The sequence below is a fragment of the Numida meleagris genome, chromosome Z (assembly GCF_002078875.1).
Source record: "Numida meleagris isolate 19003 breed g44 Domestic line chromosome Z, NumMel1.0, whole genome shotgun sequence".
Classification (NCBI taxonomy): domain Eukaryota; kingdom Metazoa; phylum Chordata; class Aves; order Galliformes; family Numididae; genus Numida; species Numida meleagris.
The window spans coordinates 25,107,066-25,122,725 of record NC_034438.1 but is presented as its reverse complement, the minus strand read 5'-3'; the positions used below and the strand labels follow the sequence as shown (position 1 = coordinate 25,122,725).

Genomic DNA, 15,660 nt, shown 5'->3' with positions numbered 1-15,660 from the left:
GGCATGGTAGTTGTTGCTGACAGCAAAAACTACAGAGGTTGTCTCCTATGCAAAGGAGCTTGCCATTGCAGCACAGCAGCAGGGTTGGAAAGGGGAGAAGGTCCTGCGATAAGTTTCTGTATTAGACGTGGGCAGTTTTAACCTGAATCTTGAAATGAATGGAGGAAGGTATTTTAAAATGTAGCATCACTTTTTTGTACTGTGGGGAAATAGCCTGGTTAGTGCTGGGATGGGACCAGAGCAGAGCTGCAGCGTGAAGTGAGGGAGTGGGAGAGCACTGGAAGGAGCTGGACCAAAGCAGTATCCTGAGATTATGGAGGTGATGCTGCAGAACTACAGGAAAACTTGTAGTAAAGACAAGGTGGAAGGAGGTGGCAATGAGCTGAGACATGCGGGTAGAACCAGAGCTGCCCATAGCAGTGCTAAGCAGAAGCAGAAGAAAGGCAAGTGGACATGAGTATATTCTCTTTACTTGAGAGAAGCACTTTGCTGGAGAGATGAAGGCACATGCTTATTTGATAATTATGCTTTTTTTCTGGCTTTGATGTATGGCCTTCCCCTTAGCTTTTATGCAAACTGTTTTCACAGCAGTTAGATGTTCACAGGGTGTTTAGCAAACAATTAAAGAAGGCATCGATTTCAAAATACTTGATCACACCCTGAAACTTCCTGTGCTTACAATGCAAAATCTGTTCAATTTTTCCTTTTTTTTTGACTACAAGAAACAAATGTCAGTACATACTTCCTACTAGCTCAATTATGAACAGATAGAAGTGGCTGAATTGAATTGCACTCAAAAATTAGTGAACTAGTGAATTAGTCTTTTGAGCTCAGTGGAGACCAGGTATCTCTGTGACCATCTGATAAGAGGCTTGTGTCAGATGCTCACTCGTAGCAATGCCTATATTTTTTCTGCATTAATCACTAAGCAGGAGCCTCTATTAAAGGATACAATTAGCATGTAATTGATTTGAAACAAGTGCTTTGCCTTATTTTTGCTTCTGCAGCAACTCTTTATGTTGACATAGGATTCCTGTGCCACTAGAATTGTTGCATTGTCAGCTTTTCTGAGTGAAAAAATGATGGAGCTGGCCTTTTGTGGGGAAACTGCCCTGTAAAGCCAAGGTGCTTAGGTGGTGCCTTGAGAGTGTTTTACAATGACCTCCCCCTTCAGCTTCTATTACGAAGCGATGCCCTCCAATTACTTCAGGAAAATATTTACCAAATTTGAGAGCACAGTTCCTTTGTATTGCACCTGAGAGAGTGGCCAAAAGCTGGGGACAAAACTATGTTTTCCAAGGTCTTTGATTTAATGCTTATTTCAAAGCAGACTCGTAGTTTAAAAAAAAAGCAAAACACAACACCATAAAATATGAAGTGAGTTTAATCAGCACAATAATGCCTGCCTGTGGTAACAGAGAGCTCAAAAGAATAGTTTTGATGTGCAAATGTCCCACTTTGCTTCAAAGGGAGTGAATTCTTGTGCCAGAGATGCTGTTTTTTCAGTGCTAACTGTGTCTTTGGGAGGGGAGGAGTGGAAGCTTCATGGCAATGCTTTACTTTTGGGGTGCAAACTGGTGTGAGCTGGCACGGAAAGCATGGGGGTCTGCTGTCTGGTGGCAGAGCGGTGAGCTGGTTTCATCTGCTGTCAAACTGTTTCTGTCTGTAACTTTATGTCTTTATTTAACAATTCTCCAGCAAGAATCCAAGCTGGAGTTTTTACCTCCCTAACTGCAGCTCGTAGCTTCAGCCTGCTGGTCAAGTGTCTTCTGCAGATCATGGGGTAGGGGTAAATAGTTGCAGCTCACCTGGGATGTCTGCATGAGGGTCTTGAAGGAGGAGGCTCTGGGTGCTTACCTGTTGCTCTCACTTTATTCATCAGTTGGATGGATGTCTGCCTCTGCAGAGGTGCAGACTGTGGCCATGCCAGCGTAGCAGTGGCTCTGTGCAGGCAGCTGGTGCTGTTCCTTGTGATCCTTTGTAGGAAGGGTGTTCTTAGGGTTTTATGGTTATTTTCTCTTGATCACTTGAGTGCAGCTGTGTTTAATGAGCTGGAAAAGAAGTAGATCAATAAAACATGTGTTCATTGTTAGCAAAATACCTGTTGGACCATGTGTGTGTCAGTAATTGACCGTCTAAAGCTTCAAAGCTTAGCACAGACAGTTTAGTAGGGCATTCATACCTAAATAAATTAAGATTAAGCAGAAGCAGACAGCTGGCAGGCAGTATGCCCTGCCAAGGTGAGACTATGAGTATTTAATGCACAAACAAGTTATGATTTCGCATCAGACCTATTTTTAAGTCTCCCTTATTGATATGCATTAAAAAATAGCATGCCAAAAATAGTTTAGAAGCTGTGTGCTTTGAATCCAATGTCACTGATAACATAGCTATGTAAGGAGGTTAAAACTTAAATAATTTTGACCTATGGCATGCTATGAACTTGATGTTAGAGAGGTACCACTACCAGTGTCTGAGACTGAAATGTTTTTAAATATTTTCTTTGATATCACCTCTTGTATAAATAGTGTTTTTTGAGCTGTGATAAAAGAAGAGTGCTGAATTGTCATGTGACTCTAAAACCTGGGGCTTTAAGACAAGAATTGGAGATAACCAGAAAAGCAAATTCCAATGTTTTACTGAACCCAAGAACTAAGCAAAGAACAGAAACATGCAGAATGATGTCTTTTCTGGTAATTCCAAAAGTCCAAAGAATAGACAAGAAGAAGAGTTGCGTTGCAGACCTTCCTCATCGTAGGCTTTGGATTCTTTCTGTTCTCTGTCTCCTAACAAAATAATGCACCAAAAGATGATGAGACTAATTAATCTAGTAAAACCTAACTGCTCATCTACTTTTTGTGAAAAGACCTCTGATTCATGGAGGTGCTTGTTTGCCTGAGAAATGCAGTTGCTGCTTTTTCCTGTTACGGTTGGTTACAAGTAAATAGCGGCATTAACATTCTCAGATTGATTTCCTGCCTTCTGAGTCAACTGAGGCACGGATTAGGCTCTGCTTTCCATGGTAACGTCAAGGTCAGAATATTTTCCCGGTGTTTGCTGAGAGCCAGAGTCCTGGTCATGCCATGGTGAAGGGATGAAATGCCCTGGCAGGTTAGATGTTGCTGCATGTCATTCAACAGGAAATTCATCGCAAATCTATCGCACGAATAAATAATCAAAACTGATCACAGTGCTGTTTGCTGGGAGGAAAGGGAGGGAGGCTGAGATGTTTAGAGTTCCCTGGGAAATTGCCTCTTGCTAAGGAATCTGCGTGGAAACCTCTGGGAGCATTCTTACAGACAAAGAGCTGCCCTAGTGTTGCTGGCAGACACTTTCAGTGGAGCTTACGGGAGCTAGGCTGCTGTTTGGTATTGAACTGTGATAGCAAATGAGAGCCTGTTTCCCCTGAATTCCTTTGAATATCCCAGACCTGGTAGACTTAGCGCTGTGCTTTGCACTGTGCATGAGTGCTGGCAGGGGTAGGGGATTAAATACAGCAGCTCTGCCATTTCATATAGCTCTGGCCTTAAGTTGATGTGTCAGCTGTCAGTCCAGATGAACTTGGTATGAAAACTGGTACTTGTCATTAGAAACAAATGGTAAAACCAAAACCTAACTCTTTTCTCTTTGTTTTTTTTCTTCTTCTTCTTTTTTTTTTTCGTTACCCACAGTGGAATGATTGTTTTAAAATTCTTCAACATGTTCCTTGCCCAAAGTGGCACAAGTCTCACTTCATTTAATGACATTTTGTTTTGTAAAGAGGGCCAACACGTGACACAGGTCTCTAAAAGTCATAGCAAATTCATTCAGTGTGTGTATACTGTTTATGGAACGTAGTCCATGTGATGACTTCCCTTTTTCCCTTTTTCCTTTTTCCTTCATTTCTGCTTTTCCCTTTTCCTCTTTTTTTTTTTTTTTTTTGTTCTTTTTTGGAAAGTCCTGAGCATCCAGCCTATGTTGACCTTAGAACTGACTCAGTTTTGGGCTGGAGGTTGAACCAGAGACTTCCTCAGATCCTTTCCAGTGTGAATTATCCTATGATGCTGAAAATTTGGGGTCAGAGCTGGAAGAGAAAGGGCTTTCTGTTTAAAACACAGACACCTGAGCTGGGTTTGCTGCCTGGAGTATTTTCTAGCACCTTGTTAACATCATCCCATCCTTCCCATAACAATCACGGTGGGCACTCCAGGTTTACCTGCAGAGCTCTCATTCTCCAACTGGGAGGAGTGAAGGAGAAAATTGGTGGCATTTATTTGATGTGGAAATGCTTACATCCTGTGACAACAGACAGAAGGTGAGAATCAGTGTGACTAATGAAGTGTTTACTTGGCTTCCCACCACCAGCCCCCTCCCCAGAGCTGTGTTTATTTTGGTATGTATTGATCTCAGGTTTGTGCAAATTCCATTGCTTTGTCTTTCACCTTTGAGTGGTTCATGCTATGCCAGTCATCCTGTCTTTTGGGGTTACAGGAAGGGTAGGATAAGGTAGTTAGGGTGCAGAATGCCACTTTTCTTATTTCCTGGATCATGTTTTTACCCAGGAGCCATCGGTTCTCTGCACTGGAGACCAGACCCTGGGCTGAGAACTGAGGTCCTCCGGGGAAATGGTGTGAAAGCTGCCCCACAGGCTTGTGTTGTTATTTTTGTTGTCTAAAAATGTACTTCAGGGTCATAATGTGCTTCTTTGCAGTTTCCTGGTACCTGGCCTTATTGTGCTGGAGCTATGCTCTTTGAAAACGGGAAGTGAAGATCGGAGTGGAGGAAGCTCATCAAAGGCAGATGGTCCTTCTTGGCCTGGCTTTAAATCTGCTCCAAGCCCTGACTCCATCATCGTGCTGCAGAGAGGCCGGGCCTTGGTTTCCCGTGCCATGCTCTGGCTGCCTGCACAGAGTTTCTGGGCAGCCTCTTACCAGCAGCAGCCCCTTCACCCACAGCTCATGACTGACTCAGGCCACTCTCCCTACTTGCGTGACACACCACGCGGCCTCCTGCCAGGCCGGTCTCTGGGCGGCACCCACAGCACCCACTGGCCTTGGTGAGGCAGAGCCTGGTGCCACCTGAAACCGTCCCCTTCCCCCATTAGCTGGAGAAAGCAGATTCTTCTTTCCACCCTGCTAAAGTGTGCATCAACCCTGATGGCAGCTAGGCTGTCATACCCTGGATGGTCTCATAGCATCATAGAATATCTGGAAGGGACTCATAAGGGTCGTGGAGTCCAACCCCTGGCTCCACACAGGAACACCCACAAATCAGACCCTATGTGTGAGAGTGTTGTCCAGATGATTCTTGAAGTCTGGCGAGCTCAGTGCCATGACCACTACCCTGGGGAGCCTGTCCCAGTGCCTGACTGTCTTCTTGTGAAAAACATTTTCCTGATATCCAGCCTGACCCTCTCCTGCTGTTCAGGTTCTTAGAGTGCAAGGGCTTAAAAAAATAAAGAGAGTAGAAAAACAACTGAACTGCCAATAAATCACTTATTCCAACAGTGACAGCATGTGATTTGTTTTTCCAGAACATAGTCAGTTTTCATTGCTTAGCTCTGCTGCTTAGCATTGTACCAGTTCATGAGAAATGGTTTGGAAACAGCTACTGCTTTAATTGGTGAAGCAATTACTGTTTAGTTTTGATGGTAGAAATTAACTGTGTGTAAGGTGTTTCTCTTTCTTTTCTAGGTTTCTTCAAATTTGTAATTAGGCTTCTCCAATTATGTACTTCATAAACTTTGGAAGCAGATCTTTCGAACAAGTGCTTACTGCCTGATATTCTTATGTGTGTAACTTTGTTAAGATGCGTAGACTCACAGGACTTGAAAGGAATATGAATGTGGGCAAAATTACCCTCAATACAAGTGTTCAGAGATTGAGGACCTTTCACTCTTCTTACTAAATAAATAAAACTGAAGCATCCAGCTTGCATAAAGACAAGCAGGTGTAGGATATTTCTCGTTTCTTGAATCTGAGTAAGCAAACTGTAATCTTTTTGTAATACGGATATTAAAAAGAAGTGCAAATGTCAGCTAAGAAAGCAAGGCTGTTTGAGTAAGGGAGTCCAATCCTTCTTTGTTACATACTGCAAACCCAGAGTAGCGCACCTGCAATCAAGACTTATTCTGGATTTTCACAGAGGCTAAAACTTGATCCCTTATATCCAGTATAAAACAATGAAAGAAGGGGAATTTAGGCTTCATTTTCTTCCATTCTGCATCATGTGGTATTGGCCAAGTACTGATTATATATAAATACCTTGACTCTGGCACCTGCCCTGCAATCTCAGCAGCAGGTACAGCATACATAGATCTTGCACTGGAGGCTGTTTGCTCTCAGAGTGAGTATCAGAGTGGAGAGCATGCTGAAGGCAGTGCAGTAGTACAGTGTGCTCCCAGATGCTGTCCCACAGCTGTTTCCCACTGCTCTGCATTCCTATGACAGTGAGCAGCCTGAGTTTTGTATGGTGCCAGCGAACTCGTGTTTCCATAAATTTAATAAACAAGACTGGTGAAAGCTGTATGTATCATGGGAGGGCCAGCTGTGGGCAGGTATCATTGTAAGTTGTGGTCATTTAGAGTGACAAGGAGTAAGAAAACAAGTATCTTCTTTATAAGAGATTTCCATTGCACGCGAGGGACCAGTGTGGGCACGAAATGTCTTTTTAGCTTCTGCATGAATGACAGAGGATTCAAAAGACCCAGTTCTGGGTTTGCTTGCTTCTGATGTTGCCTGTGGTGGCTGTGGCAGGGGTGCCAGGCTTTGCTGCTTCCTGTAGAGTTGTTTTTCCAAAGCCCTTAACCCTGTTGTAGTAGCAGAGGTTGGTTGGGTTGGGACTGTAGTAAAAAGAATGGGCCAAGTATTGCAGCTTGTCTGTTGCAGGCTTTTCTCATACCAAATATGATGATACACACTCTCTTCTCATGCAGCTTGTTTTTATGGGAAATGTTGATTTGAAGAAATGAAGTTGTAGAAGAGCCAGCTTCTATAATGTAGTTCTTGATGTCCTTAAATGGTACCGGAATAGAATCCAACCGTGTGGGCGTGTTGCTTTTTTTTGTGTGTGTGTTTTTTTGTTTTTTGTTTTTTGTTTTTGTTTTTTTGCGTAACTCACAGATGATTGCAAAAGCCTTCAGAGCTCTGCAGGAAAAAATAAAAGGAGGTCTCCGATTCTCTGCATTTGTAGGAGAAAATTGGGAAGATAACAAATGAAAGGTCCTGTGAAATAGTTTCTTAGTGTTTGGGTACAAGTATTATCTCCACAGCTAAAAGACTGAGACAAGAACAGACGAAGTGGTTTCCCCAAAGAAACAGAGATGAAATTGGCGGAAGAAGCTGACTAGTTACATACCTATTACAGACTGCAAGTGCCAGTCAAGCAGTCTCTTAACTGGGGTTTGCTAACTTGACTCTTTTGCATCCCTGAAAAAAAGTCTTGCAAATAAAATTCTGTGTAATGATGGAAACTATATTAATTTTACAACTGGATTATCTTACTAATAAAGGTACTGATTATATATGGTATGTTTCCTTCCAGCCCAACTCTGACAGCCTTTATACATTTCCATTAGTGTGCATCTGATTGGCAAAGGAAGCATGGAAATGTCTTTTATTGTAAAAATAGTGACACTGATCTAAGCCCTTTCATGGCAATGGGAAGACCTGAACAGACTTCAGTAAGTTCGGGCAAGCCACTTCTCACCAGTTTTTTGTATAATTAAATAATACAGAAGTATTTTCCCTTCGAGTCAGATCTGGCTTTCTCAGAGATGGTGCTTTAGCACACTGGTAATGAAAAAGTCAAAATTTGCTCTGAATGATTGCATGGGCATAAAATAAGACATGTTTTCACATGTCCTCCTCTTATTTCTTACAGATCTAAGTGCATCACAGATCCAAGGTCCCCAGGCAAGCAGTCCAAACCATGGATCCGTCCAGCCACCACGAGTAGATGCGCTGCTGCTGAACCACCAGCCTGAGAGCCTGCAGGACACGGAAAGCGGAGATGGAGGAGAGGAGAATATTGTTTACCTCTGATGGCTCGCTGTCTAATTTCAGTAGCACTTTGGAAAGATAATTGTGTTTGGTTTTCTAAATGTTTGTAGTTACTCTATGACCAAGTGGCTTTATGGATTGTATTTAATACTCAGTGCAAGATTTTCCCAATGATAAATATAACAATTAAGTTATTTTGGAGCCTTTTTAATAATCTTTAATTTATGATGTGATTTCAAATGCTTTGCAAGAAGCAGTGGGTAGCAGGGGAGATGTAGCACTTTGGAATTGCAAAGATGCCATCAAGAGCGATGAACGTGACTGTTCCTTTTCTCTGGAGTTTTCTTTTGAAAAGGGCAAACTAAGAGAGATGAGCCTGCTGTTTGGGATTTCAGGGAATGGATCAGTAGCCTTCTAACAATTGAGATATTATGTGAGAAGACAGCAACTTGTGAATTATGGCTATAATCTTTTCTGAAATGTGCTATGTACCCTTAATTATTGGGCCATTTTTCTTATCCGTTGGCTCAGAAACTGCTTAGAAGGGGATTTTTTTTATGGTATCAACATAATTGCTAGTAAGTGTTTGTTCATGTCCCAGAGCTTATCATCATTTTGGTACTATTGCCAAGCTCTGTGCAGAGATGCTGTTATGTTGGTTTGTTATTGTATTATAACTTATTTCACTATGTGCTCTTGTGCATTAAAGTTTAGCAGATGAAACTTCGCTGGTCAAAGGAAGAAATAGGGGATAAATAGAATCATAGAATCATGTAGTCATAGAATCATAGAATTGTGGAATCATAGAGTCATAAAACTGTAGAATTGTAGAATCATAGAATTATGTGGTTTGGAACTTAAAAACCACCGAGTTCCAAGCCCCTTGCTTGGCTGCCATCCACCAGATCAGGCTGCCCAGGGCCCCATCCAACCTGACCTTGAATGCCTTCAGAGAAGAGGCATCCACAGCTTCTCTGGGCAAAATAGTAGGCTTTTAGTTTAATTGATCCCTTTGGAAACTGCTGCTTTCCCAGGTGGGAGCCAGCTAGCTTCGTGCGTTCAGGTTCATGGGATCATCAGCATTAGTTAGTAAGAAATAGGACCTGCTTTGTACCTTTTTGTCTTTCAGAAATATCTGTATACTTTCACTGAATTTAATAAATGCTCCATGCCTTTCTGCAAAACTGTAACTTTGATGCAATGCCGGGTCTTCCAAAGAAATTTGAAAACAGGAGGAAAAGACTTAAATCGACTTGCCCACTTCCTGTGTTATTGCAGTGCTACCAAAGCTGTGTTCCAGGGACCTCAGCTGGTAAAACCAAGACTCGAGCAGGCATGTCCTGCAGCAGCATGGAAGGAGCACAGCTGCATGACATTGGGTTAGCTCATGGTTTATGGCACAGGGGAGCATAGGGTTGTTTGTATAGAGGTGAAGAGTTTCCATCTTATCCTAAGCCTTGCATAGTGCAGAATCAGCAAGGAGTGCAAGCTTGGATAGCAGATGTTTGTCAGCAAGGGTTTCTTGTTGTGGAGGCTTCTTTTCTGAGGTTGTTGTGCTGTTTGAGAACATTAAAAGGCAGTGCTTTCCGAGTTGTTTCTCACTGTGCTGCCAGAATATCTGGTTGGTTGGTGTCTTGGGCTAACAATGGAGCATCTGACATTCCCTGTGAATAGGTCTCATTTCCCTGATGCTGTTAACTGGTGTGGCAGTGTCATTATGGAAAGATTGGGCCTGCAAGTGTGTTTTTCAGTTTCTATTTCCAGCCTTCAAGACTCCCGCTCACCTGCACTGCTTTGGCATCTCTGTATGAGGAAAAAAAAACTTTCTAGAATTTCAGAAAGTGTTTTATGTGCTTTACATTTCATGACTAGACTAAAATTAGAATGGAAATCCAGCCTCTTGTTACAGATCTTGCAGACCACAGCCTCACTTCACTGGTCAGCAGTGAAAATAGGGCTGCCATCTGGACAGCTTTTTGCTACATTTCTGAACAGCCAGATCAGTTCCTGGGATGCAGTATGTCTTAGGATAAGCACATTGCCCTGGTGGGAATTTGGGAAAAACTAAGAAGTTTCCTCCACAGTTGCTCATTCTGCTTTTAATTATGCCTTTGCTGCAACATCTGGTGCTGGTTACTGTCAAATCCAAGCTGCTGGATGGATAGCTGCTGTCCCAAACCAGTGTGGGAATTGCTGTGTAAGTGGCAAGGAGAGGGAGAGAAGGGGAGGATTCTGCTTCTCTCATCAGTTTTAATTGAGGGGCTGGGAGTTGAAAAGCCACTGACCAGGACTTCAGCTGTTGTGCAAGTTTCTCAAGTCCCCTAATATCAGACAGCATCTTATTTTGCTCACCTGTGTTTACAGTAAAACTTAAGGCACTTGGGGAAGGCAAAGGCAGGAAACAGGTGGCCTCTAGATTCAGGTATTTTAATTGTAGAAAATGTTTAAACTATAGACCAGTATGGTCTCGGCAGGTGTTCTTTATAACAAGATGTATTATGAACCCCTGAACTCTGTCCATGATTCAGGCATTTGTTAATACATAGCAGAATTTAAATGAAGCCCCAGTGAGACTCAGTCATTTTTAGGAGGTTGCGTTTTCAGTCACTGTCAGGCATGTATTAATGATTCCTACTCTTTTCTAATTAAATAAATATACATTCAGAAGTACTTCCTACCCCTTGGCTTCATTATACTCTTTTGAAATGGGTATATTTACATGGCCTGTTGTATTCATTTGTAACTCTTAGTGCATACTGTGTTTTCTTTTTCGATATGCTTGTCAAGACATCTTGACTGTGAAAGCTCAGAATTGAATTTAGTCATTTATTTCAGTGTTGTAATTAAAGAAACAAGTGCTGTACTGCCAGTCTCCACTACACTGGGCTGGGCTTTCTCTGTGTTCCTTTTGTTTTTATTACTGTTATTCCACCCTTAACAAAGAGGGTTTTCTTCACTGCAATGTCGAGACTTTGCCCAGCACTTTCTCCTCAGTGTCACTGCATACTAGTAGTGCTGCCGTATTTCACAGCTTTGGAAGATTTTAACTGAAGTTCACAACAACCCTTTATTAATCACATTTTTGAGATGGTAAAGAAAGGTCTCAAGCTTACAGTGGGCTGGATCAAGGGCCTTAGATTCATGCACTCGGTTATTTATAAGATGAGGCCAGAATAGAGCAAGTGCTTCCCTTGGCTATTGTTTATAGTGTTAAGGTAAACTCAGCTGCAATTATAGAGACTTTTCACAAGGCTAGTCCATGCACAGATGTGATTTTCAAATGTCCAAATTAAATACTGATTAGGCCCTCAGCAAAACTCCTAAGATTATTTACAAAGATGAATTCTAAAAAAATCTCTTAATGTTTGCCACATAAGCAACATAAATCATTATGCTTACTGTGACCTATTGGCTGCATTGGTTTGTATGTTGTCCATTTAGGTTAAAAAAAAAAAACAAAAAACAACTAGCAAAGCATTTCACTGCATCTCAATTTTAAGTCAGTGCAAATTCAGTAGTAGTGTGCTTTAATGTTGGTAAAATCATGTTCATGGAGTTGTCCGTTCAGAGGACTAAGAGGCTGTGCCGTGGTCAGTAACTTTCCTAGAAATTTCAGAGATTGAATTCTGAATGCAAGGGAAAGTTGCTGATGAACTGGTTCTCCATATGCGTTTGATGACAGATGGGGAAATAACATGACTCCTCAGATACCTTCTGATTAATATTCTGTTTGAAAAAAGTTGCAGCCCCAAATCCTTCCAGAGAAGAGTCCTCAGTTCTCCTCAGTCCTCCCAGTTTATATTTGAGATAAAAATGACATAGTTTATGGGGCATCAGCATACTGTAAAAGGTTGTATGTCTGCTCTTTCTGTTACTGAATTGCAGTCTTCAAGACTTCCTTGTCAAAGTAAATGGTTGTATTTGTTGTTTTCCCTATCAAATATCTGTATGTAAGCAGCACTGCAGAAGATGTGAATTTTCTCAGTAATCTTAATCATGACAACTACAAGTTAGCCTCCAACAATGTTTTCATGTTTCACTTTCTGCCCAGTTCTGAGTTGCAACTACAAGGATGGCTTAAATTCATTGCCTTGAATTATTGCACAAAGTCTTTCTTCAGTAGACTGATATGAAACTAGTCTGTTTCATTTCTTCAATTTAGAGGAAAAGCCTCAAAATGTATCCTTGCTGTTACCTAAATAATTCTCATTAATGCTGTCCATTGCTCTGCAAAAATGCATCATAAAAAAGACAGCTAGGTTTGCTATATTAGGAGATTACCAAAGAGTCAAAGTTTTCGAAGTTTTCCATGGACATGTAAAGCAGTGTGGATGGAAGCTCAGTCCAAGTCGGTAGCTGGCTCCAGAATTCCCCAGGAACAACATTTCTTGTCTTAGGAATCAGCTACATAGATGTTTCTTCCTCTTCTTCAGATAATTCTCAGGCCCCACTAAAGACATCCCCACCCCTTGTACAGAGGGACTCAGCCCCACAGAGATCTGCAGCTCCCACTGAGTTCCGAGGTTGGGACTCAAAAGATCACAGGGGAAAGAAAAGGAAGATGAAAAAGGCACTCTGGGTACAGAGGGTGCAGGAGGAGTATCTCCTATCTCTGGGATGTTTTCTAAACTCCATCATGGAACAAGCTTTTCCACTTGGGAAAAAAAGCAATCAGTAATTATTGAACTGCTAACTGTTTCTGCGTCTTGTTTTTAGGCTTGATAATCTGAGAACTGTTTAAGTTCCATATTTTGAAAACCGGTACCAAACAGAGTGAGAATCAGATATCTAGGAAAGTGACAGTGAAGAGTACAAGTTGAAAACAAAGACTTTCTCCTCTGGAGGATGTTTATCACACTCAAGGAAACTTTCTTAACAGCTTTCTGTAATGCTGGCAAATCATGCCTAAAGGAGCTGTGCAGAGGTGTGAACCTTTCCTTCACCCATGCTTACCATTGCTCACCAAAAGCTCTGCATGGATGAACTATCTCATGAGCTGAAGATAGATGTAGTCCCCAGACCTCCTAAGTGAGTGGAATGACAGTGCTCCAGGGTCAGCAGCCCTTGATGGACATTCAGGTAAAGCTGTAGACCTGCCTGTGCAAAAAACATAGGGAATTAGTGTCACTGCTGGCTGAAATATGTAATATCCAACCTTCAGTGAAACATTTCTACCTGCGCACAGTTGGCCTAGCAATGCTGAGAGCTCATTATAGGCCAGTTAGAAAAAGCTAAATAAAGCAAATAAACTAAAGTAAATTCTATGAAATATCCTCATCCGAGCCCAATCTAGATACAAAGGCAGTGGAGGGTAGCCATTCTCATCCTCTAGGGCCTCTCTGCAGCTTTTGATGCTACTGACTATGTGTTACTGGTGTCTCTGTGTAAGGAGCAGGGTTTCAGGGTGAGGTACTCCAACTGTCAGTGAAGCGGATAACATCAGAGGGAGTCAAACTGCCGCTCTGCTGTTGTTGCTTTCCTTTGCAGAGTGGCAAGTGCCAGCTGTGGTCTGATTTAAAACTGGTGTGCAGCCACTTCATGAATTGACAATGTTGCCTGGGCTTCATTAAATTATCTCCAAGTGCTTGGTTTGTAAGTAATATTGAAACAGCTTGTATCTCAGTGAAGGCTGGACAGTGGCAATGCTGCAGGCAAAGGAAGGACTCTGAGGCTCCAAAGCTAAGGTGTGGCCTCCTTTGAAGTACACATCAAATCAGTCATTTACTTTGAGATCTGAGAGTGCTTCTGGATGCCCTATAGACAGAAAAGTCTTGCACATAGCTTTATTCCTTCTTCAAGATGGTTTGGAGACTCTTTCCCACCATGGAAATGAAGTCCTGGACTCAGCAAGCCTCCGTGTTGTATCTAGACATCTGACATATAAAATTTCTGGGCAGTAAGTCGTGAGACTGTTGGAAATGCCATTGCTGCTGTTGAATGCTGTGGCACATACCTTTAGCAAATCTGACTAACTTTCAGCTGCTGCCCAGGCTTTCTGTGGGAAGGCTTATCAAGATCTGCTTTTTTAAGTCCTCAGTATGTACGTAAAGCTTGAGGACAGAGAACAAGTTTGGTACTTTTCTGCTTCTGGCATTGCAGTAGTTTTTTTACCATAAGGTGAAATGAGTAGCACAGGAAGCCAACCTTGTGTATGGCTGATCCATGCATGGGTTGTAGGTGGTCTGTGGGGGATGCTCATCTGTTTCCTAATGGAAACAGTGGGTGCACGGGGAAAGGTTCCAGCTCTGTGGCTATCACAGGTCTGTCAGCAGCACAGTGCTGGCAGATTGGTATCCAAAAACCTAGCTGAGAGGGGAACAAACTGTTTGATGCCATTGAGGCTGGGAACACCGGTGGCATGCTCAGCCCTGCTTTGCCTTACAGGAGAGCAGCAGGGCCCCAGAGGAGCCCATGAATCTCAGGGGTCACCCAGCTACTTAGCTGCCATCCCTCTGGTGTCTACCTAGAGCTGGGCTGGTTGCAAAAGGTGGAACAGCACTGGGAGACTGCTCACAGTACATAATGCTGAATGCTGAGTGCTGAAGGGTATTTCACAGTATGAAGTAATTAGTGGTGAATGGTAGGACTCCTCAGCTGTTTCACTGGAGGTCTCAGTTTGCACAGTAAAAGTGGCTCAGTTTCTAATTCTGACTCCAGCTGTTTTCATTCTATTTATAGCATAATTCTTCAGAAAGATCAGGAGAACAACTTTCAAAGACAATATATCAGCATTGTGGGAAACCACCAAAAAGTGGGGAAACATTTTAATGTATTTGCAAGTGCTTAGTCACTTCTGCTTGTCCTGCAGGCAGGACTGTGTCATAGTCCTACCACAGAAGGCCCTGTGAGATGACAAGGACTTCAAAATGCTTCTCAAATATTCTGAACATGCAACCTGAACACTCAAAAAATTCCTCCTTCTGGGAAATTTGGAGCTTAGAACATCTGAGCAACTGAAATTCCCCAGAATGGAGACTTTTCATCTTTAATTTCAATTAAATGTAACTCAATTAGTGTTCACCGCTTAATTTCCCGATTGCTTTCTGATAAGCAGAGACATTTCCCTAAACATTGCTCAGATGTTTCCAACCTATTATTTCTGTAACTTTTGTCAGCGATTCTTGGGTAATTACAGAGATGGGCCTGAACATAAGAGAGATCTGGGGGCCTTCAGATATTTGGAACATGGAGACCTGAATCTGAACTTGAAAGACAAACTGCTTCACTTCAATGCAATGTTTTTCAAGCTTAGATTATGAACAGTTCGTCAAAGTGATACAAATTCAAAAATAAATCATCAAGAAATGCCGCAAGATGTGGTGGCAACAGCTTTTATACAGCATTTAGGAATTCACTGATGAAAAAAGTCCACATGGGAATTCTATGAAATTACACTATAACAATAATTTGTTATTATTTGATTGGAGTTTCAGAGCTGAAAATTAAGCTGAATGTGTTGGACTCAGTGTAATCATCTCAGAAATTCATGGCGGGAAGGATCATCTCTGTCCATGGCAGCCTTTGCACTGACTGAGGATCCACAGCTGTGAAGCATGAGATTGCACTGCCTGGTCCTGCTGGACCTGCTAAACTCTCCTGGGGGTGCCAGGTTTTGCCCCTAGGTCCTTCCCTATGCTGTGGTCAGCCCCTAGTTCAAAACCAGGATGCTCTATGTCCTTTC

General features: G+C 42.2%; 1 protein-coding gene across 11 annotated transcripts in view; it reads left to right on the top strand.

The window, feature by feature from the left end:
• Positions 1-10,858, top strand: part of ARHGEF28 (Rho guanine nucleotide exchange factor 28) — a 133,173-nt gene extending 122,315 nt beyond the window's left edge. For 9 of the 11 annotated variants that reach the window (XM_021379614.1, XM_021379616.1, XM_021379615.1 and 6 more), the window contains one exon: positions 7,861-10,858. In XM_021379614.1, the coding sequence (XP_021235289.1) occupies positions 7,861-8,021 (161 nt within the window). In that variant the 3' untranslated portion in view covers positions 8,022-10,858. The remainder of the gene's footprint in view (positions 1-7,860) is intronic. The other 2 variants (XR_002433178.1, XM_021379620.1) reach the window with 2 other exon arrangements.